The 23,501-nt window shown below is 48.5% G+C and overlaps 1 protein-coding gene across 2 annotated transcripts in view; it reads right to left on the bottom strand.

Annotated features, from left to right (window-relative positions):
- LOC139274824 (UDP-glucuronosyltransferase 3A1-like) overlaps positions 1-23,501 on the bottom strand; it is a 92,037-nt gene that overhangs the window by 42,385 nt on the left and 26,151 nt on the right. The window contains exon 2 of one of the 2 annotated variants that reach the window (XM_070891632.1): positions 7,361-7,529. In XM_070891632.1, coding sequence (XP_070747733.1) covers positions 7,361-7,454 — 94 coding nt within the window. In that variant the 5' untranslated portion in view covers positions 7,455-7,529. Of the gene's footprint in view, positions 1-7,360; positions 7,533-23,501 lie in introns of both variants that reach the window. The other variant, XM_070891555.1, reaches the window with a different exon arrangement.

Here is a 23,501-nt window from a genome sequence, read left to right on the forward strand (position 1 = left end):
CAACATTCAGGGAAGATAGAATAAAAGGAAAAGGAGGTGGGGTAGCATTGCTGGTTAAGGAGGAAATTAAGGCAATAGTTCGAAAGGACATTAGCTTGGATGATGTGGAATCTATATGGGTAGAGCTGCAGAATACCAAAGGGCAAAAAACGTTAGTGGGAGTTGTGTACAGACCTCCAAACAGTAGTAGTGATGTTGGGGAGGGCATCAAACATGAAATTAGGGGTGCGTGCAATAAAGGTGCAGCAGTTATAATGGGTGACTTTAATATGCACATAGATTGGGTTAACCAAACTGGAAGCAATACGGTGGAGGAGGATTTCCTGGAGTGCATAAGGGATGGTTTTTTAGACCAATATGTCGAGGAACCAACTAGGGGGGAGGCCATCTTAGACTGGGTGTTGTGTAATGAGAGAGGATTAATTAGCAATCTCGTTGTGCGAGGCCCCTTGGGGAAGAGTGACCATAATATGGTGGAATTCTGCATTAGGATGGAGAATGAAACAGTTAATTCAGAGACCATGGTCCAGAACTTAAAGAAGGGTAACTTTGAAGGTATGAGGCGTGAATTGGCTAGGATAGATTGGCGAATGATACTGAAGGGGTTGACTGTGGTTGGGCAATGGCAGACATTTAGAGACCGCATGGATGAACTACAACAATTGTACATTCCTGTCTGGCGTAAAAATAAAAAAGGGAAGGTGGCTCAACCGTGGCTATCAAGGGAAATCAGGGATAGTATTAAAGCCAAGGAAGTGGCATACAAATTGGCCAGAAATAGCAGCGAACCCGGGGACTGGGAGAAATTTAGAACTCAGCAGAGGAGGACAAAGGGTTTGATTAGGGCAGGGAAAATGGAGTACGAGAAGAAGCTTGCAGGGAACATTAAGACGGATTGCAAAAGTTTCTATAGATATGTAAAGAGAAAAAGGTTAGTAAAGACAAACGTAGGTCCCCTGCAGTCAGAATCAGGGGAAGTCATAACGGGGAACAAAGAAATGGCGGACCAATTGAACAAGTACTTTGGTTCGGTATTCACTGAGGAGGACACAAACAACCTTCCGGATATAAAAGGGGTCGGAGGGTCTAGTAAGGAGGAGGAACTGAGGGAAATCCTTATTAGTCGGGAAATTGTGTTGGGGAAATTGATGGGATTGAAGGCCGATAAATCCCCAGGGCCTGATGGACTGCATCCCAGAGTACTTAAGGAGGTGGCCTTGGAAATAATGGATGCATTGACAGTCATTTTCCAACATTCCATTGACTCTGGATCAGTTCCTATGGAGTGGAGGGTAGCCAATGTAACCCCACTTTTTAAAAAAGGAGGGAGAGAGAAAACAGGGAATTATAGACCGGTCAGCCTGACATCGGTAGTGGGTAAAATGATGGAATCAATTATTAAGGATGTCATAGCAGTGCATTTGGAAAGAGGTGATATGATAGGTCCAAGTCAGCATGGATTTGTGAAAGGGAAATCATGTTTGACAAATCTTCTGGAATTTTTTGAGGATGTTTCCAGTAGAGTGGACAAGGGAGAACCAGTTGATGTGGTATATTTGGACTTTCAGAAGGCTTTCGACAAGGTCCCACACAAGAGATTAATGTGCAAAGTTAAAGCACATGGGATTGGGGGTAGTGTGCTGACATGGATTGAGAACTGGTTGTCAGACAGGAAGCAAAGAGCCGGAGTAAATGGGTACTTTTCAGAATGGCAGGCAGTGACTAGTGGGGTACCGCAAGGTTCTGTGCTGGGGCCTCAGCTGTTTACACTGTACATTAATGATTTCGACGAGGGGATTAAATGTAGTATCTCCAAATTTGCAGATGACACTAAGTTGGGTGGCAGTGTGAGCTGCGAGGAGGATGCTATGAGGCTGCAGAGCGACTTGGATAGGTTAGGTGAGTGGGCAAATGCATGGCAGATGAAGTATAATGTGGATAAATGTGAGGTTATCCACTTTGGTGGTAAAAACAGAGAGACAGACTATTATCTGAATGGTGACAGATTCGGAAAAGAGGAGGTGCAAAGAGACCTGGGTGTCATGGTACATCAGTCATTGAAGGTTGGCATGCAGTTACAGCAGGCGGTTAAGAAAGCAAATGGCATGTTGGCCTTCATTGCGAGGGGATTTGAGTACAGGGGCAGGAAGGTGTTGCTACAGTTGTACAGGTCCTTGGTCAGGCCACACCTGGAGTACTGTGTACAGTTTTGGTCTCCTAACCTGAGGAAGGACATTCTTGCTATTGAGGGCGTGCAGCGAAGGTTCACCAGACTGATTCCCGGGATGGCGGGACTGACCTATCAAGAAAGACTGGATCAACTGGGCTTGTATTCACTGGAGTTCAGAAGAATGAGAGGGGACCTCATAGAAATGTTTAAAATTCTGACGGGGTTAGACAGGTTAGATGCAGGAAGAATGTTCCCAATGTTGGGGAAGTCCAGAACCAGGGGACACAGTCTAAGGATAAGGGGGAAGCCATTTAGGACCGAGATGAGGAGGAATTTCTTCACCCAGAGAGTGGTGAACCTGTGGAATTCTCTACCACAGAAAGTTGTTGAGGCCAATTCACTAAATATATTCAAAAAGGAGTTAGATGAAGTCCTTACTACTAGGGGAATCAAGGGGTATGGTGAGAAAGCAGGAATGGGGTACTGAAGTTGCATGTTCAGCCATGAACTCATTGAATGGCGGTGCAGGCTCGAAGAGCCGAATGGCCCACTCCTGCACCTATTTTCTATGTTTCTATGTTTCTAGAGAGAGCAGTGCAAACCATCAAGCAAGGCTTGAAGAGGGTAACTGAAGGCTCACTGCAGACTCGCCTATCCCGAGTCCTGCTTAGCTACCGCACGAGACCACACTCACTCACTGGGATCCCACCTGCTGAACTGCTCATGAAAAGAGCACTTAAGACAAGGCTCTCGTTAGTTCACCCTGATCTACATGAACAGGTAGAGAGCAGGTGGCTTCAACAAAGTGCATACCATGATAGCGCAAATGTGTCAGGCGAGATTGAAATCAATGATTCTGTATTTGTATTAAATTATGGACAAGGTCCCAAGTGGCTTCCCAGCACTGTCGTGGCCAAAGAGGGGAGCAGGGTGTTTTGGGTCAAACTTTCAAATGGACTCATTCACCGGAAACACTTGGACCAAATCAAACTCAGATTCGCGGACTATCCTGAGCAACGCACCTTGGACCCTACCTTTTTTGATCCTCCAACATACACACCAGTGGCAACCGGCACCACGGTTGACCACGAAGCAGAACCCATCATCCACAGCAGCCCAGCAGGGCCCAATACACCAGGCAGCCCAGCAAGGCCAGCTGCACAGCAGCCCAGCGAGGGCCCAACAAATGATTCAACAACACCAGCTTTCACACCGAGACGATCAACCAGGGCAAGAAGGGCCCCAGATCGACTCACATTGTAAATAGTTACACTGTTGACTTTGAAGGGGGTGGCGGGGGTGGGTCGGGGCGGGGCGGGGGAGTGTTGTTATATATGCGGACTTGTATTTACTCTGTACAGCCACCAGAGGGCTCAACCCCTGTAGTCCCAAGGGATCCCATAATACTTTGGGAGCATAGGTATTTAAGGAGGCTTCACAGGTTGGAGAGGCACTCTGGAGACCTGCAATAACAGACTACGGTCACACTTAACTTTGAGCTCAAAGTGTTCAATCTGACTCTCCATACACAACAATAATGATAGCCCAGGCATTTATGTCCACCAGCAATACACCAAACAAATTTCACAGCATAAAGATGTTTCGGCAAGTACGTCGTTTTCAGGCAGGAATGCATATGGCAGAACGCCTGCAGCTGCACGACCTGAGATGACTCAGAGACCGCCATCAAGCATGAATGCGAGGCAGTTAACACCTTGTTGACACTGTGGAGGTGATCATCGAGCCCATCAATACCGCTTCAAACACTATGCGTGCAAAGGCTGTGGAACAATGGGACACCTCCAGCGAATGCGCACACAGGCCCAAGCTGAGCCCCATTCACACCAAGCTGCGAACTTACACTAAGGAGCTGCAAACCACCACGTTGCAGAAGAAGACCGACCCATGGCAGATCAAACTGAACTAGAGACAAACCGAGGAGGCAGAAGTGTACGGGGTACACACCTTCACCACGAAATGTCCACCGATCATGTTAAAAGTTGAACTGAACGGAATTCCAGTATCGATGGAATTGGACACGGGTGCGAGTCAGTCCATCATGAGCAAAATGGCCTTCGACAGGCTGTGGTGCAACAAGGCACACAGGCCCAAGCTCAGCCCCATTCACACCAAGCTGAGAACTTACACTAAAGAGCTGATCCCTGTAATTGGCAGTGCAGCAGTAAAAGTCTCCTATGATGGAGTGGTGCACGAACTCCCACTATGGATAGTACCAGGGGATGACCCCACACTGTTCGGCAGAAAGCTGGCTGGGAAAAATCTGCTGGAACTGGGACGACATCCGAGCGCTCTCGTTCGTCGACGTCACCTCATGTGCCCAGGTTCTGAGCAAGTTTCCGTCGTTATTTGAGCCAGGCATCGGAAGTTTCTCAGGGGCGAAGGTGCAGATCCACAGAATTCCCGGTACATGATCCATCCACCACAAGGCACCGCCGGCAGTGCCATATATGATGCGAGAGAAAGTGAAGATCGAGCTAGACAGGCTGCAACGCGAGGACATCATCACGCCAGTGGAGTTCAACGAGTGGGCCAGTCCGATTGTTCCGGTTCTCAAGGGCAATGGCACGGTCAGAATTTGCGGGGACTGTAAAGTAACGATTAACCGTTTTTCGCTGCAGGACCAGTACCCGCTACCCAAGGCAGACGACCTATTTGCAGGAGGAAGGACATTCACCAAGTTGGACCTGACCTCGGCCGACATGACGCAGGAGCTGGTGGAATCTTCGAAAGGCCTCACCTGCATCAACTCGCACAGAGGTCTGTTCATCTACAATAGATGCCCGTTTGGGATTCGATCGGCCGCGGCTATTTTTCAAAGGACCATGGAGAGTCTGCTAAAGTCGCTTCCGCGCACCATGGTTTTCCAGGACGACAAACTGGTCACAGGTCGGGACACCATCGAACAGTTGCAGAACCTGGAAGAGATTCTAAGTTGGCTCGATCACGTGGGACTCAGGTTGAAACACTCAAAATGTGTTTTCCTGGTGCCAAAGGTCAAGTTCTTAGGGAGAAGAATCACAGCAGACGACATCGGACCCACCGACGCCAAGATGGAGGCCATCAAGAATGTGCCGAGACCACAGAACGTGACGGAGCTGTGGTCGTTCCTGGGACTCTTCAATTATTTTGATAATTTCCTACCCAGGTTAAGCTCCTTGCTAGAACCTCTGCATGTGTTGCTACGCAAGGGAGAGGACTGGGTATGGGGGAAATCACAAGAGACAGCTTTTGAGAAAGCCCGAAATCAGTTATGTTCCAACAAACTGCCTGTCCTGTATGATCCTCGTAAACGTTTAGTGCTAGCTTGCAATGCGTCTTCACACGGGGTCGGTTACAACAAGCAAATGAATCGGGAACATTGCAACCGGTCGCTAATGCGTCCAGGAGCTTGTCCAAGGCGGAAAGGGCCTACAGCTTGATTGAAAAAGCTCTCGCTTGTGTTTACGGGGGGAAAAAAATGCATCAGTATCTGTTTCGGCTTAAGTTCAAGTTAGAAACTGATCATAAGCCGCTCATATTGCTATTTTCAGAGAGCAGAGGTATCAATACCAATGCCTCTGCTCACATCCAAAGATGGGCACTTACGCTGTTTGCATACAACTATGTAATTCGCACAGGCCAGGCACAGAGAACTGCACTGATTCTCTCAGTCGGCTATCATTGCCCACCACCGGGGTAGAACTGGCACAGCCTGCAGACTTGCTCTTGGTGATGGATGCATTTGAAAACGAAAAGTCACCCGTTACGGCCCGCCAGATCAGGACCTGGACCAGCCAGGATCCTTTACTGTCCCGAGTAAAAAACTGTGTCCTCCATGGGAGCTGGTCCAGTGTCCCAGCGGAGATACATGAAGAGATCAAGCCGTTCCAGCAACGTAAAGACGAAATGTCCATACAGGCAGACTGTCTTTTGTGGGGTAATCATGTGGTTTTGCCCAAGAAAGGCAGGGAAACGTTCATACGCGACATACAGAGTACACACCCAGGCATAGTGATGATAAAAGCTATAGCCAGATCCCATGTGTGATGGCCCGGCATCGACTCAGATTTGGCAGACTTGCGTGCGCCAATGCAACGCCAATGCACTCAACTGAGCAATGCACCCAGGGAGGTACCGCTAAATTTGTGGTCATGGCCCTCCAAACCGTGGTCTAGGATCCATGTTGACTTCGCTGGCCTGTTTCTAGACAAAATGACGCACCAACATTAGTGTCCTCGACCAGGCCAACATCCCCAGCATTGAAGCACTGACCACACTTGATCAGCTCCGCTGGGCAGGCCACATTGTTCACATGTCAGACACGAGACTCCCAAAGTAAGCGTTCTACTCGGAATTACTTCACGGCAAACAAGCCAAAGGTGGGCAGAGGAAAGTTACAAGGACACCCTCAAAGCCTCCCTGATAAAGTGCAACATCCCACTGACACCTGGAAGTCCCTGGCCAAAGACCGCCCTAAGTGGAGGAAGTGCATCCGGGAGGGCGCTGAGCACCTCGAGTCTCGTCGCCGAGAGCATGCAGAAACCAAGCGCAGGCAGCGGAAGGAGCGTGCGGCAAACCAGTCCCACCCACCCCTTCCCTCAACGTCTGTCTGTCCCACCTGTGACAGGGACTGTGGTTCTCTCTCGTATTGGACTGTTCAGCCACCTAAGGACTCATTTTAAAAGTGGAAGCAAGTCTTCCTCGCTTCCGAGAGACTGCCTATGATGATGATGATGACCTCTCTCAGAGCTGCGATGCGGTATCGCAGATGCTATCGCCCAACAGACAGCCTTACATTTCAATCAACACAGCATTGGCACTTCCCTTTAAGGGAGGGAGGCAGCCTGAAAAAACCGGCAGCACTTGCCCCGAACATTGCTCAGAGCCCTGCCCACACCGCCCTTCTCACTCCCTTCAGCGCTTGAAGGGAAGTGGTAGTGCTTGATTTACTGCTCCATTTCCCTCTCAGAGCGCAAAACCGGAAGTTCCCGGCAGAAGCAAATGTTTCACGCCCGGTTATACTCTTGCCCTCCCGCCAAAGTTATCGCCTCAGACGGGATGCCACGCAATTTCTAGCCCGAAGAAGTTGAAATGTCACAATGTGAATCAGTCCTGTGCGAATTACGAACACATTGTTAAAACCAATCAGATGACACAGTTACACATTCATTGCTTCAATCTGTAACTTACCAATCAGGCCGATTGTCAGGATCTTGGCGGATTCTAAAGATGTCAGAAGTACAGCTACGAAAGCCAACAGGATAAATCTGCTTCTCTCCACCATGGTACAGCTCTCGGGCTGTTGGCTGAAAGGTTCCAACTTTCACATTTAGTTACAGTGCTTTGCGAATGTTTTCTGCTGCTAAGACAAGATTGAGAAAGGAGATTGTGACTTCAGTCGAGAAACTCCAAGACAGGGAGAAACATAGAAACAGTAGTAGGCAATTCAGCCCTTCGAGTCTGCACCCCCATTCAATATGATCATGGCTGATCCTCTATCTCAACAGCATATTCCTGCTTTTCCCCCATACCTCTTGATGCCTTTTGTTTCTAGAAATCTATCTATCTCCCTCTTAGAAAACATAGAAAATAGGTACAGGAGCACTCCATTCGGTCCTTCGAGCCTGCACCATCGTTCAATATGATCATGGCTGATCATGCAACTGCACACAATACTCAAGGTGTGGTCTCACCAAGGCCCTGTAACTTGGATGATGTGGAATCTGTATGGGTGGAGCTAGGGAATACCAAAGGGCAGAAAACGCTGGTGGGAGTTGTGTACAGACTACCCAACAATAGGAATGAGGATGGGGACAGCATCAAACAAGAAATTAGGGATGCGTGCAATAAAGGTACAGCAGTTATCATGGGCGACTTTAATCTACACTCTTGCCTTCTCTCCATACCCCTTGATCCCTTTAGCCGTAAGGGCCACATCTAACTCCCTTTTGAATATATCCAATGAACTGGACTCAACAACTGTCTGTGGTGGAGAATTCCACAGGTTCACAATTCTCTGGGTGAAAAAGTTCCTCCTCATCTCGCTCCTATATGGCTTACCCCTTATCCTTAGACCCCTGGGTCTGGACTTCCCCAACATCGGGAACATTCTTCCTGCATCGAACCTGTCCAATCCCATCAGAATTTTATATGCTTCTATGAGATCTCCTCTCATTCTTCTAAATTCCAGTGAATATAAGCCTAGTCGATCCAGTCTTTCTTTATATGTCAGTCCTGCCATCCCAGGAATCAGTATGGTGAACCTTCGCTGAACTCCCTCAACAGCAAGAATGTCCTTCCTCAGATTAGGAGACCAAAACTGCAGGCAATACTCAAAGGTGTGGTCTCACCAAGGCCCTGTAGCTTGGATGATGTGAAATCTGTATGGGTGGAGCTACGGAATACCAAAGGGCAGAAAACGCTAGTGGGAGTTGTGTACTGACCACCCAACAGTAGTAATGAGGATGGGGACAGCATCAAACAAGAAATTAGAGATGCGTGCAATAAAGGTACAGCAGTTATCATGGGCGACTTTAATCTACATATTGACTGGGCTAACCAAACTGGTAGCAATGCGGTGGAGGAGGATTTCCTGGTGTGTATTAGGGATGGCTTTCTAGACCAATATATTGAGGAACCAACGAGAGGGCTGGCCATCCGAGACTGGGTGATGTGTAATGAGAAAGGACTAATTAATAATCTTGTTGTGCGAGGCTCCTTGGGGAAGAGTGACCATAATATGGTAGAATTCTTTATTAAGATGGAGAATGACACAGTTAATTCAGAGACTAGGGTCCTGAACTTGGGGAAAGCTAACTTCGACGGTATGAGACGTGAATTGGCTAGAATAGACTGGCGAGTGATACTTAAAGGGTTGACGGTGGATAGGCAATGGCAAACATTTAAAGATCACATGGATGAACTTCAACAATTGTACATCCCTGTCTGGAGTCAAAACGGGGAAGGTCACTCAACCGTGGCTAACAAGGGAAATTAAGGATAGTGTTAAATCTGAGGAAGAGGCATATAAATTGGCCAGCAAACCTGAGGACTGGGAGAATTTTGTAATACAGCAGAGGAGGACAAAGGATTTAATTAAGAGGGGGAAAATAGAGTATGAGAGGAAGCTTGCTGGGAACATAAAAACTGACTGCAAAAGTTTCTATAGATATGTGAGGAGAAAAAGATTAGTGAAAACAAACATAGGTCCCTTGCAGTCAGATTCAGGTGAATTTATAATGGGGAACAAAGAAATGGCGGACCAGTTAAACAAATACTTTGGTTCTGTTTTCACGAAGGAAGACACAAATAACCATTCAGAAATACTAGGGGACCGATGGTCTCGTGAGAAAGAGGAACTGAAGGATATCCTTATAAAGCAGGAAATTGTGTTTGGGAAATTGATGGGATTGAAGGCCGATAAATCCCCGGGGCCTGATAGTCTGCATCCCAGAGTACTTAAGGAAGTGGCCATAGAAATAGTGGATGCATTGGTGATAATTTTCCAACAGTCTATCGACTCTGGATCAGTTCCTGTGGACTAGAGGGTAGCTAATGTAACACTACTGTTTAAAAAAGGAGGGAGAGAGAAAACGGGTAATGATAGACCGGTTAGCCTGACATCAGTAGTGGGGAAAATATTGGAATTAATTATTAAAGATGAAATAGCAGCGCATTTGAAAAGCAGTGACAGGATCGGTCCAAGTCAGCATAGATTTATGAAAGGGAAATCATGCTTGACAGATCTTCTGGAATTTTTTGAGGATGTAACTAGTAGAGTGGACAAGGGAGAACCAGTGCATGTGATGTATTTGGATTATCAAAAGGCTTTTGACAAGTCCCACACAAAAGATTGGTGTGCAAAAAAAAAGCGCATGGTATTGGGGGTAATGTACTGACATGGATAGAGAACTGGTTGGCAGACAGGAAGCACAGAGTCAGGATAAACGGGTCCTTTTCAGAATGGCAGGCAGTGACTAGTGGGGTGCCGCAGGGCTCAGTGCTGGGACACCAGCTATTTACAATATACATTAATGATTTAGATGAAGGAATTGAGTGTAATATCTCCAAGTTTGCGGATGACACTAAACTGGGTGGCGGTGTGAGCTGTGAGGAGGACGCTAAAAGGTTGCAGGGTGACTTGGACAGGTTAGGTGAGTGGGCAAATGCATGGCAGATGCAGTATAATGTGGATAAATATGAGGTTATCCACTTTGGGGGCAAAAACACGAAGGCAGAATATTATCTGAATGGCGGCAGATTAGGAAAGGGGGAGGTGCAACGAGACCTGGGGGTCATGGTACATCAGTCATTGAAAGTTGGCATGCAAGTACAGCAGGCGGTGAAGAAGGCAAATGGTATGTTGGCCTTCATAGCTAGGGAATTTGATTATTGGAGCAGGGAGGTCTTACTGCAGTTGTACAGGGCCTTGGTGAGGATTCACCTGGAATATTGCGTTCAGCTTTGGTCTCCTAATCTGAGGAAGGACATTCTTGCTATTGAGGCAGTGCAGCGAAGGTTCACCAGACTGATTCCCGGGATGGCGGGACTGACATATGAGGAGAGACTGGATCAACCGGGCCTTTATACACTGGAGTTTAGAAGGCTGAGAGGGGATCTCATAGAAACTTATAAAATTCTGATGGGACTAGATAGGTTAGATGCGGCAAGAATGTTCCCGATATTGGGGAAGTTCAGAACCAGGGGACGCAGTCTTCGGTTAAGTGGTAGGCCATTTAGGACTGAGATGAGGGGAAACTTCTTCACTCAGAGGGTTGTTAACCTGTGGAATTCCCTACCGCAGAGAGTTGTTGATGCCAGTTCATTGGATATATTCAAGAGGGGGTTAGATATGGCCCTTACGGCTAAAGGGATCAAGAGGTATGGAGAGAAAGCAGGAAAGGGGTACTGAGGGAATGATCAGCCATGATCTTATTGAATGGTGGTGCAGGCTCGAAGGGCCGAATGGCCTACTCCTGCACCTATTTTCTATGTTTCCATGTTTCTGTACAACTGCAGCAAGACCTCCCTGCTCCTATACTCAAATCCTCTCGCTATGAAGGCCAACATGCCATTTGCTTTCTTAACTGCCTGCTGTACCTGCATGCCTACTTTCAATGACTGATGTACCATGACACCCTGGTCTCATTGCACCTCCCCTTTTACTAATCTGTCACTGTTCAGATAATAATCTACCTTCCTGTTTTTGCCACCAAAGTGGATAACCTCACACTTATCCACATTATATCGCATCTGCCATGCATTTACCCACTCACCTAACCTATCCAAGTCACCCTGCAGCCTCTTAGTGTCATCTGCAAACTTGGAGGTATTACACTCAATTCCTTCATCCAAATTATTGATGTATATTGTAAATAGCTGGGGTCCCAGCACTGAACCTTGCGGTAGCCCACTAGTCACTGCCTGCCATTCTGAAAAGGACCCGTTTATTCCCACTCTTTGCTTCCTGTCTGCCAACCAGTTCTCTATCCACATCAATACATTATCCCCAATCCCATGTGCCTTGATTTTCCACACTAATCTCTTGTGTGGGACCTTGTCAAAAGCCTTTTGAAAGTCCAAATACACCACATCCACTCTACTAGTTACATCCTCAAAAAATTCTGGAAGATTTGACAAGCATGATTTCCCTTTCATAAATCCATCCTGACTTGGACCGATCCTGTCACTGCTTTCCAAATGCGCTGCTATTACATCTTTAATAATTGATTCCAGCATTTTCTCCACTACCTATGTCAGGTTAACCGGTCTATAATTCCCTGTTTTCTCTCTCCCTCCTTTTTTAAAAAGTGGGGTTACATTAGCTACCCTCGAATCCAAAGGAACTGATCCAGAGTTGATAGACTGCTGGAAAATGATCACCAATGCATCCACTATTTCTAGAGCCACTCCCTTAAGTACTCTGGGATGCAGACTATCAGGCCCTGGGGATTTATCGGCCTTCAATCCCATCAATTTCCCTATCACAATTTCATGACTAATAAGGATTTCCCTCAGTTCCTCCTTCTCGCTAGACCCTCTGTCCCCTAGTATTTTCGGGAGGTTATTTGTGTCTTCCTTAGTGAAGACAGAACCAAAGTATGTGTTCAATTGGTCTGCCATTTCATTGTTCCCCATTATAAATTCACCTGATTCTGACCACAAGGGACCTACATTATTCTGCACTAATCTTTTTGTCTTCACATATCTATCGAAGCTTTTGCAGTCAGTTTTTATGTTCCCTGCAAGCTTCCTCTCATACTCTATTTTCCCCCTCCTAATTGAACCCTCCCCAGCCAAAGTGCCTTATGGCAGAGGTCGGAGCGGAGCAGGTTGGGAGCAGTGAGGCCAATAAAAAGGGCCCAGAAGGCGGGGACGGCAGCTGGTACAGAGGCAGAGGCAAAAAGAAATCTAAGTGTGCCGTCACAGCCAAGCAGGTAAGTGATTGGCTGGTGGATTGGTGAGTATTTAATCTTTTTCTTTTCTAATCAGTAAGAAACCTTTGGCGTTGTTACCAATTAAGTAATTTAAGGGTTAAGTCATGGCAGGAGAGCCCAGACCCGTGCCATGCTCCTCCTGGGTTATGTGGGTAGTCAGGGACGCTTCCAGTGTGCAGGTGCAGGAAGTGTATCCAGCTGCAGCTCCTGACAGACCGCATTGCGGCACTGGAGCTGCGAATGGATTCACTGTAGAGCATCCGCGATGCTGAGGATGTCATGAATAGCAGGTTTAGTGAGTTGGTCACACCGCAGATAAAGGTTACACAGCCAGATAGGGAATGGGTGACCATCAGGCAGAGCAGTGGAAGGAAGGTAGTGCAGGGTTCCCCTGAGGTCATCTCCTTCCAAAACAGATACACCACCTTGGGTACTGTTGGGGGAGATGACTCATCAGGGGAGGGCAGCAGCAGCCAAGTCCATGGCACCAGGGGTGGCTTTGCTGCACAGGAGGGCAGGAAAAAGAGTGAGAGAGCTATAGTGAAAGGGGATTCTGTTGTTAGGGGATTAGATAGGTGTTTCTGCGGCCGCAAACGAGACTCCAGGATAGTATGTTGCCTCCCTGGTGTAAGGGTCAAGGATGTCTCGGAGCGGCTGCAGTGCATTCTGGAGGGGGAGGGTGAACAGCCAGCTGTCGTGGTACATATAGGTACCAACAATATAGGTATAAAATGGGTGAGGTTCTACAAGCTGAATTTAGGGAGCTAGGAGTTAAATTAAAAAGTAGGACCTCAAAGGCAGAAATCTCAGGATTGCTACCAGTGCCACGAATAGGAATTGCAGGGTAGCTCAGATGAATACGTGGCTTGAGGAATGGTGCAAGGGGAAGGGATTCAAATTCCTGGGACATTGGAACCTGTTCTGGGGGAGGTGGGACCGTACAAATTAGATGGCCTGCACCTGGGCAGGATCAGAACCAATGTCCTAGGCGGAGTGTTTGCTCGTGCTGTTGGGGAGGGTGTAAACTAAAATGGCAGGGGGATGGGAATCTATGCAGGGAGACAGAGGGAAGTAAAAAGGGGGCAGAAGCAAAAGGTAGGAAGGAGAAAAGCAAGAGTGGAGGGCAGAGAAATCAAGGGCAAAAATCAAAAAGGGCCACATTACAACATAATTCAAAAAGGACAAAGAGTGTTAAAAAAACAAGCCTGAAGGCTCTGAGTCTCAATGCAAGGAGCATTCGTAATAAGGTGGATGAATTGACTGCGCAGATTTGACTTGACTTCGTGTGCCCAGGTCGTAAACAAAATTCCGTCGCTGTTCGAACCAGGCATTAAAAAATTCCAAGGAGCAAAAGTGCAGATCCACCTAATTCCGGGGGCGCGTCCCATCCATCACAAGGCGAGAGCAGTACCGTACATGATGAGAGAAAGGGTAGAGATCGAGCTAGACCGGCTGCAAAGAGAGGGCATCATTTCACCGATTGAGTTTAACGAGTGGGCCAGTCCTATTGTCCCAGTCCTCAAGGGAGATGGCATCGTCAGAATCTGTGGCGATTACAAAGTAACTATCAATCGTTTCTCCCTGCAGGACCAATACCCACTACCAAAGGCCAACGACCTCTTTGCAACGTTGGCGGGAGGAAAGACGTTCACGAAGCTGGATCCGACTTCAGCCTACATGACGCAGGAACTGGAGGAATCATCGAAGGGCCTCACCTGCATCAATACGCACAAAGGTCTTTTTATTTATAACAGATGCCCGTTTAGAATTCGATCAGCGGCGGCATTATTCCAGAGAAACTTGGAAAGCTTAGTGAAGTCGTTCCCGCACACCGTGGTCTTCCAGGACACCATCTTGGTCACAGGTTGGAACACAGTCGAGCACCTGCAGAACCTGGAGGAGGTTCTTAGTCGACTCAACCACGTGGGGCTCAGGTTAAAATGCTCGAAGTGCGTTTTTCTGGCGCGTGAAGTGGAGTTCTTGAGAAGGACGATTGCGGCGGACAACATCAGGCCCACCAACGTGAAGACAGAAGCAATCAAGAACGCACCGAGGCCACAGAACGTGACGGAGCTGCGGTAGTTTCTAGGACTCTTGAACTACTTTGGTAACTTCTTACCGGGTCTCGGCACACCTTTAAAACCACTGCATGTCTTACTGAGAAAAGGGGACAAATGGGCATGGGGCAAAAAGCCAAGAAAATGCCTTTGCAAAAGCTAGGAAATTGTTATGCTTAAACAAATTGTTTGTATTGTATGATCCATGTAAGCATTTGGTACTAGCATGTGATGCATCGTCATATGGCGTCGGGTGTGTATTGCAACAAGCTAATGATTTTGCAACCGGTTGCTTATGCATCCAGGAGTCTGTCTAAGGCTGAGAGAGGCTACAGCATGATTGAAAAAGAAGCGTTAGCGTGTGTCTATGGGGTAAAGAAAATGCATCAATACCTGTTTGGGCTAAAATTCAAATTGGAAACTGACCATAAGCCACTCATATCCCTGTTTTCCAAGAGTAAAGGAATAAATACCAACGCATCGGCCCGCATCCAGAGATGGGCGCTCACGTTGTCCGCATACAACTACACCATCCGCCACAGGTCAGGCACAGAAAACTGCACCGATGCTCTCAGCCGACTGCCATTGCCCACCACGGGGGTGGAAATGGCGCTGGCCGCAGATTTAGCCATGGTTATGGAAGCATTCGAGAGTGAGCAATCACTGCCCAGCAGATCAAAACCTGGACGAGCCAGGACCTCTTATTGTCCCTTGTCAAAAACTGTGTGCTCCACAGGAGCTGGTCCAGTGTCTCTGTAGAAATGCAGGAAGAGATAAAGCCGTTCCAGCGGTGCAAAGATGAAATGTCTATATATGCAGACTGCCTTCTGTGGGGAAATCGTGTAGTGGTTCCCAAGAAGGGCAGAGACACCTTCATCAGTTAACTCCACAGTACCTACCCAGGCATCGTAATGATGAAAGTGATAGTCAGATCCCATGAGTGGAGGCCCGGTATTGATGCGGACTTAGAGTCCTACGTGCACAGATGTAATACATGCTGCAGTTAAGCAACGGACCCAGGTAGGCGTTGCTAAGTTTATGGTCTTGGCCCTCCAAACCGTGTTCTAGGGTACATGTCGACTATGGCCCGTTCTTGGGTAAAATGTTCCTTGTGGTTGTAGATGCATACTCCAAGTGGACTGAATGTGATATAATGTTGGCTAGCACCACTACTGAAAGCCTGCGGGCCATGTTTGCCACACACGGCCTACCGATGTCCTGGTGAGTGAAGATGGGCCATGTTTTACCAGTGTCGAGTTCAAAGAATTCATGACCCGCAACGGGATCAAACATGTCACATCTGCCCCGTTTAAATCAGCGTCCAATGGTCAGGCAGAGAGAGCAGTGCAAACCAAGTAGGGCTTGAAGAGGGTAACTGAAGGCTCACTGCAGACTCGCCTATCCCGAGTCCTGCTTAGCTACCGCACGAGACCCCACTCACTCACTGGGATCCCACCTGCTGAACAGCTCATGAAAAGAGCACTTAAGTCAAGGCTCTCGTTAGTTCACCCTGATCTACATGAACAGGTAGAGAGCAGGCGGCTTCAACAAAGTACATACCATGATAGCGCAAATGTGTCAAGCGAGATTGAAATCAATGATCCTGTATTTATGTTGAATTATGGACAAGGTCCCAAGTGGCTTCCCGGCACTGTCGTGGCCAAAGAGGGGAGCAGGGTGTTTTGGGTCAAACTTTCAAATGGACTCCTTCACCGGAAACACTTGGACCAAATCAAATTCAGATTCACAGACTATCCTGAGCAACCCACTTTGGACCCTATCTTCTTTGACCCCCCAACATACACACCAGTGGCAAATGGCACTATCATGTTTGTAACCTTCACATAACTGTAACCTTATGTAACAACACTGTACACACCTGAGAAATGCACACCTTGACTACAGGGGGTGAACTTGTGGGAGACACTCCTTACCTGGTCATCCAGGTATATAAAGGGAGGTCCCACGCAGGGTCATCACTTCTTGGTCCTGTGAATAAAGGTACAGGTCACAGAGTGCCTCGTGTTGATTTGTTGTAGTGTGTAAGGACACAACATTTGGCGATGAGAAACGGGAATCAACGACTCAAGAGAATGGCCACCGGTAGCACGGAGGAACGGTACTGTGTTGGTGAGGACTGGGACGATTTCATTGAGAGGCTCCAGCAGAGTTTTGTCATGAAGGACTGGCTGGGAGCAGCAACGGCTGACAAGTGGAGGGCGCACCTACTGACCAGCTGTGGACGTAAGACGTACGCGCTGATGAAAGACCTGCTCACACCCGAGAAGCCAGCGAACAAGACCTTTGAGGAGCTCAGTAAACTGATCGGTGAGCACCTCAAACCGGCGAGCAGTAAACACATGGCCCGACACCGATTCTATACACACCGACGTCGGGAAGGGCAGAGCATACCAGACTTCGTTGCGGACCTTCGGCGCTTGGCCAGCCTCTGTAAGTTCACAGACACCTGCAGGGGAGAGATGTTACGGGCTTTCTTCATTGAGGGCATTAGTCATGCCGGGATTTTTAGGAAGCTAATTGAGCCCAAGGATTTGAGCTTGGAAGCAGCTGCGTTGATGGCTCAGACCTTCATGGCGGGGGAGGAGGAAACCAAGATCATATATGCGTGCAACTCTGCTCCCAACATGGTGATGGAGCAGGGAGTTAACATGGTAAACGCGACTCAGAACCCCGCAGGCAGGCAAGGGCAATTCAACACCAATCAGGCAGTAACAGACTCTAGGGTGGGTCCGCAACAGAGACAATGGCAGGTTGAACGGCCATTTACACCATCACAACAGACAATACATCCCGGGAGGGACCATTGACACCCACAAACAGAGTTCTCAAGAGTAATCAAAGAGACAATCAGAGAGGAATGCCTGGTAACAGCTCTTTTGTTCACAACAATCTCAGCTCATGCTGGAGGTGTGGGGGCAAACATGCTGCGAAAACCTGCTGGTTCCAACAATTCATGTGCAGAAATTGTAACTTGAGTGGACATTTAGCCAGGGTGTGCAGGAGGCCCGCAACACGGCTGGTTTACGAAGTGGATGAACCACAAGAGTGGTCTGCAAGGCAGGGGTATGCCTGGGAAACAGCAATGGACACTAAAGTTCAGTGGGTTCAGGTGGCAAACATCCACAGCTCATACACAAGAACACCACTTATGATGATGAGAGTACTGTTAAACGGCATCCTGGTACGCATGGAGCTGGACACAGGAGCCAGCCAGTCTCTTATGAGTGTCCAACAATTCGAGAAACTGTGGCCACTCAGAGCTAGCAGACCCAAACTTGAACGCATTGACACGCAATTATGGACGTACACCAAAGAGATCATCCCAGTGCTAGGCAGTGCAATGTTGGTGGTCACACATAATGGGTCTCAGAACCGGCTGCCACTCTGGATTGTCCCGGGAAATGGTCCCGTGCTCTTGGGGAGGAGCTGGCTAGCCGAAATGAACTGGAAATGGGAGGATGTGCATGCCATTTCATCTGTGGAGCGAAGTTCCTGCTCACAGGTCCTACAAAAGTTCGAGTCATTATTTCAACCTGGCGTCGGGACTTTCAAAGGCGCCAAAGTGGTGATACGCATCACCCCGGACGCCACACCAGTGCACCACAAAGCCAGAGCTGTGCCGTATGTGATGCGTGAGAAAATTGAGAATGAGTTGGACAGGTTGCTAAGAGAGGGCATAATTTCGCCCGTTGAATTCAGCGACTGGGCAAGCCCCATCGTCCCTGTTTTAAAAACGGATGGCTCAGTCAGGATCTGTGGCGACTACAAGGCCATCAACCGAGTGTCACTACAAGACCAATACCCGCTTCCGAGAGCGGAGGATCTTTTTGCCACGCTGGCAGGTGGCAAGCTGTTCACCAAGTTGGACCTCACTTCGCCCGACATGACCCAGGAACTGGCTGAAGAATCCAAGCTACTGACCACCATCACCACGCACAAGGGGCTGTTTGTCTACAACAGGTGTCCGTTTGGCATTCGTTCAGCAGTCGCGATCTTTCAGAGGAACATGGAAAGCCTGCTCAAATCCATCCCCGGAACAATCGTATTTCAAGACGACATTCTTATCACGGGTCGGGACACCGAGGAACACCTCCACAACCTGAAGGAGGTGCTACACCGACTGGACCGGGTAGGCCTGCGACTAGAAGTCCAAGTGTGTGTTTCTGGCCCCAGAGGTCAAGTTTTTGGGCAGGAGGGTTGCCACAGATGGGATCCAGCCTACCGAATCCAAAGGAGGCGATCCATCACGTGCCCAGGCCCGGCAACACATCGGAGTTGCGTTCATTTCTGGGACTATTGAATTATTTCGGGAACTTTCTGCCGAACTTAAGTACATTGTTGGAGCCGCTGCACGTGCTCCTGCGTAAGGGTTGCGATTGGTTTTGGGGGGACTGTCAGGAACGGGCTTTCAATCAGGCGCGGAACCTGCTTTGTTCAAATAAGTTATTGACCCTGTACGACCCCTGTAAGCAATTGGTTTTGACATGTGATGCATCATCCTATGGGGTTGGGTGTGTGTTGCAACAGAGTAATGGTGAGGGCCAACTCTAACCTGTGGCTTATGCTTCCAGGTCGCTTTCCCAAGCAGAAAGGGGGTATGAAATGGTTGAAAAGGAGGTACTCACATGTGTCTACGGGTGAAAAAGATGCATCAGTACCTTTTTGGCAGAAGGTTCGAGTTAGAAATGGATCACAAGCCATTAACATCCCTGTTGTCCGACAGCAAGGCCGTCAACTCCAATGCGTCAGCTCGCATACAGCGATGGGCTCTCATGCTGGCTGTGTATGACGGCACCATACGGCACCAACCAGGCACGAAAATTGCGCTGACGCGCTCAGCAGGCTTTCACTGGCCACCACTGAGGGGGCAGCGGAGCAAAGCGCTGAGATGGTCATGGCTGTCGATGCCTTTGACAGCGCAGGCTCCCCCATCACAGCCCGCCAGATCAAAATCTGGACAAACAGACAGAGATCCCCTCCTATCTCTGATTAAGAAATGTGTCCTGACTGGGGATTGGGCGCCCGCACACAGAGCATGCCCTGAAGAGGTCAGACCGTTGCACAGAAGGATGGATGAACTCTCCATCCAAGCCGACTGCCTACTATGGGGCAACTGGGTAGTCATGCCCCAGAAGGGAAGGGAAGCATTCATCAGGGAACTCCACAGCGAGCTCTCAGGTATCGTGCTAATGAAGGCCATTGCCCGGTCACATGTTTGGTGGCCGGGAATTGATGCAGACCTGGAACACTGTGTTCACAGGTGCACGACGTGTGCCCAGCTGAGCAATGCCCCCAGGGAGGCCCCACTCAGCCCGTGGCCCTGGCCCACCAAGCCATGGTCATGTATTCACGTAGACTACACGGGCCCACTCATGGGAAAAATGTTCCTCGTTGTCGTTGATGCATACTCGAAATGGATCGAGTGCATCATATTGAATTCGTACACGACATCCACCACAGTGGAGAGTCTGCGCGCGGTCTTTGCGACCCACGGTTTGCCGGACATCCTAGTTAGCAACAACGGCCCGTGTTTCACTAGCTATTAATTCCGGGAGTTCATGTCGGGTAATGGCATTAAACTTGTCAGGACAGGTTCAAACCGGCTTCCAATGGCTAGGCGGAACGTGTGGTCCAAATCATAAAGCAAGGCATGCTCTGGATTCAAGGACCCTCCCTTCAATACCGTCTATCGCGCCTCCTGCTGGCCTATAGGTCCCGACCGCACTCGCTCACGGGAGTCCCGCCAGCGGAACTACTCATGAAACGTACACTTAAAACTCGGCTGTCCCTCATTCATCCAGTCCTGTCAGACATTGTTGAGGGCAAGCGCCAGTCCCAAAATGAATGCCACGACTGTAACTCAAAGGGGAGATGGATAGAAATCGATGACCCGGTATTTGTTCTCAATCACGCCGTGGGGCCCAAGTGGCTCGAGGGTACTGTGGTTGGTAAAGAGGGGAATAGGTTCATAGTGGTCAGGCTCAACAATGGGCAAATATGCCGCAACCATCTGGACCAAGTAAAAAAAAGGTTCAGCATGGACACTGAGGAACCTGAGGAACATCATGAGATGCTGCCCACACCACTGCCAGAGAACGAGCAACAAGAACATTCAGCAGCATGCACAGTCCCTGCGGTCAGCCCGGACAGGCCGGAATCACCACAGGTGACAAAGACGCATGCCAAAGCTCAACAACCAGAGCCCCAACTGCGGCGCTCCACGAGAGCGCGTCGACCGCCTGAAAGACTCAATCTTTGACCCAAAGACGTTTGGGGGGAGGTGATGTCATGTTTGTAACCTTCACATAACTGTAACCTTATGTAACAACACTGTACACACTTGAGAAATGCACACCTTGACCACAGGGGGTGAATTTATGGGAGACACTCCTCACCTGGTCATCCAGGTATATAAAGGGAGGTCCCACGCAGGGTCATCACTTCTTGGTCCTGTGAATAAAGATATAGGTCACAGAGTGACCTTGGCTCCAGTATGTGCCTCGTGTTGATTTGCTGTAGTGTGTAAGGACACAACCGGCACCACGTTTGACCACGAAGCAGAACCCATCATCCACAGCAGCCCAGCAGGGTCCAACACACCAGGCAGCCCAGCAAGGCCAGCTGTACAGCAGCCAAGCAAGGTCCCAACAATTGATTCTCCAATACCAGCTTTCACACCGAGATGATCAACCAGGGCAAGAAGGGCCCCAGATCGACTCACATTGTAAACAGTTACACTATTGACTTAGGGGGAGGGGGGGGAAAGTGTTATATATGTATACTTGTATATACTCTGTATAGCCACCAGAGGGCTCGTCCCCTGGAGTCCCAAGGGATCCCATAATCCCTTGGAAGCACAGGTATTTAAGGAGGCTTCACAGGTTGGAGAGGCACTCTGGAGACCTGCAATAAAAGACTAAGGTCACACTTTACTTTAAGCTCACAGTGTTCAGTCTGACTCTTTCTCCATACATAACACATACAATCATAGAAATTTACAGCACGGAAGGAGGCCATTTTGGCCCATTGTGTCTGTGCCGGCTGACAAAAAGCTATCCAGCCTAATCCCACTTTCCAGCTCTTGGTCCGTAGACCTGCAGGTTACGGCACTTTGGCCCCAAGTTTCCACATGATTTGCTCCTGATTTTTAGGAGCAACTGGTGGAGAACGGAATATCTTAGAAATCGGAATTCTCCACATTTAAGTTTTCTGCAGTTCTAGTCAGGTAGAACAGTTTCACTTTTGAACAGAATTTTTTTTTCAAAAGGGGGCGTGTCCGGCCACTGACGCCTGATTTGAAAGTTTCCACAGTGAAAACGTACTCCAAACTAACTTAGAATGGAGCAAGTGAAGATTTTTGTAGGCTTGAAAAAACCTTGTCCACACATTACAAAATCAGGTGCAGGTTACAAATTAGGCGTCGGGAACGAGGTGGGGGGGAGGGGGGGAAGGGAAGTCATTAAATTCTACAATCAATCCTTAGTTATACTTACACAAATATTATACAAATAAATCCAACCTGAATAAAAATTTATAAGCAAAGAAAAGATTAAATAAACCATCTTCCTACCTGTGTGAAAGTGCTTCAGGCAGGCCTTTCAGGCAGTGGTTTGCCGTCGGGACCGACTGACGGCAGGGGGAGGGAGGGAGGGAGAAGGCTGCAGGAAGCCTCAATACTTGAGGCAGCCGTTTGCCGTCAGGCCTGACAGACGGCAGGGGGAGAAAGCTGCAAGAAGCCTCAGTGCTGATCATGGAAGGGCAATGTGGTTTTATTTAAAAATGTTAAAAATTGAACAGCTACAAAGAATTTGAATAGTCTCAAACAAGTGCATGTGTCCCGTTTATCACAGTCTATCTTTAATTACAGAATGCACTCCCTCACCTTCACACACAGAAATATCAAGAAAATTAAAATGCAAGCCTTTGCAAGGGTTCAATAAACAAATTTTCACTTTTTCTGCAGCACTTTTTAAAATGGCCGAGTGCCAATGTTTACTTCAGACTGCGCATGCGCAAACGCTCCAACGCGCACGCGCAGGGTTGCCGGCACGAAAAAAACTCATTTAAATTGTACCCGCCCCCTCCTACTTACAAAATCGGCGCGAGTGGTAGGCTCCGCCCCCTGTGCGCCGCGCCAAGCTGACATCGAGCTGCAAGGCGCTCGAGAATAGCGCGTTTTTTTCAGGCGCCGTTTTCGGCGCGAAAAACGGGCGCCCAGCTCGGAGGGGTGCCTGTTTTGCCGCTTGTGGAAACTTGGGGCCTATAAATGCACATCTAAGCACTTTTTAAATGTAGTGAGGGTCCACATTTTTTCAGCCGGCGCGGACACATTGGGCCGAAATGGCCTCCTTCCGTGCTGTAAATTTCTATGATTGTATGATTCTATGACTAGATGTGGCAGGACTGCAGAGCTTTGATCTGATCCATTGATTGTAGGATCGCTTAGCTCTGTATATCACCCTTTCAGAAAGTGAGTTCCAGATCCCCACCACCCTCTGGGTGAAGAAATTTCCCCTCAAATCCCCTCTAAATTTTTTACCAATTACTTTAAATACTATACCCCCTGGTTGTTGACCCCTCTGCTAAGGGAAATAGGCCCTTCCTATCCACTCTATCAAGGCCCCTCATAATTGTATGCACCTCAATCGAGTCTCCCCTCAGCCTCCTCTGTTCCAAAGAAAACAAACCCAGCCTATCCAATCTTCCCTCATAGCTAAAATTCTCCAGTCCAGGCAACAGTCTCGTAAATCTCCTCCAGCACAATCACATCTTTCCTGTATGTGGTGACCAGAACTGCACACAGTACTCCAGCTTCGA

Source organism: Pristiophorus japonicus, chromosome 1 (genome assembly GCF_044704955.1).
Source record: "Pristiophorus japonicus isolate sPriJap1 chromosome 1, sPriJap1.hap1, whole genome shotgun sequence".
NCBI lineage: Eukaryota > Metazoa > Chordata > Chondrichthyes > Pristiophoridae > Pristiophorus > Pristiophorus japonicus.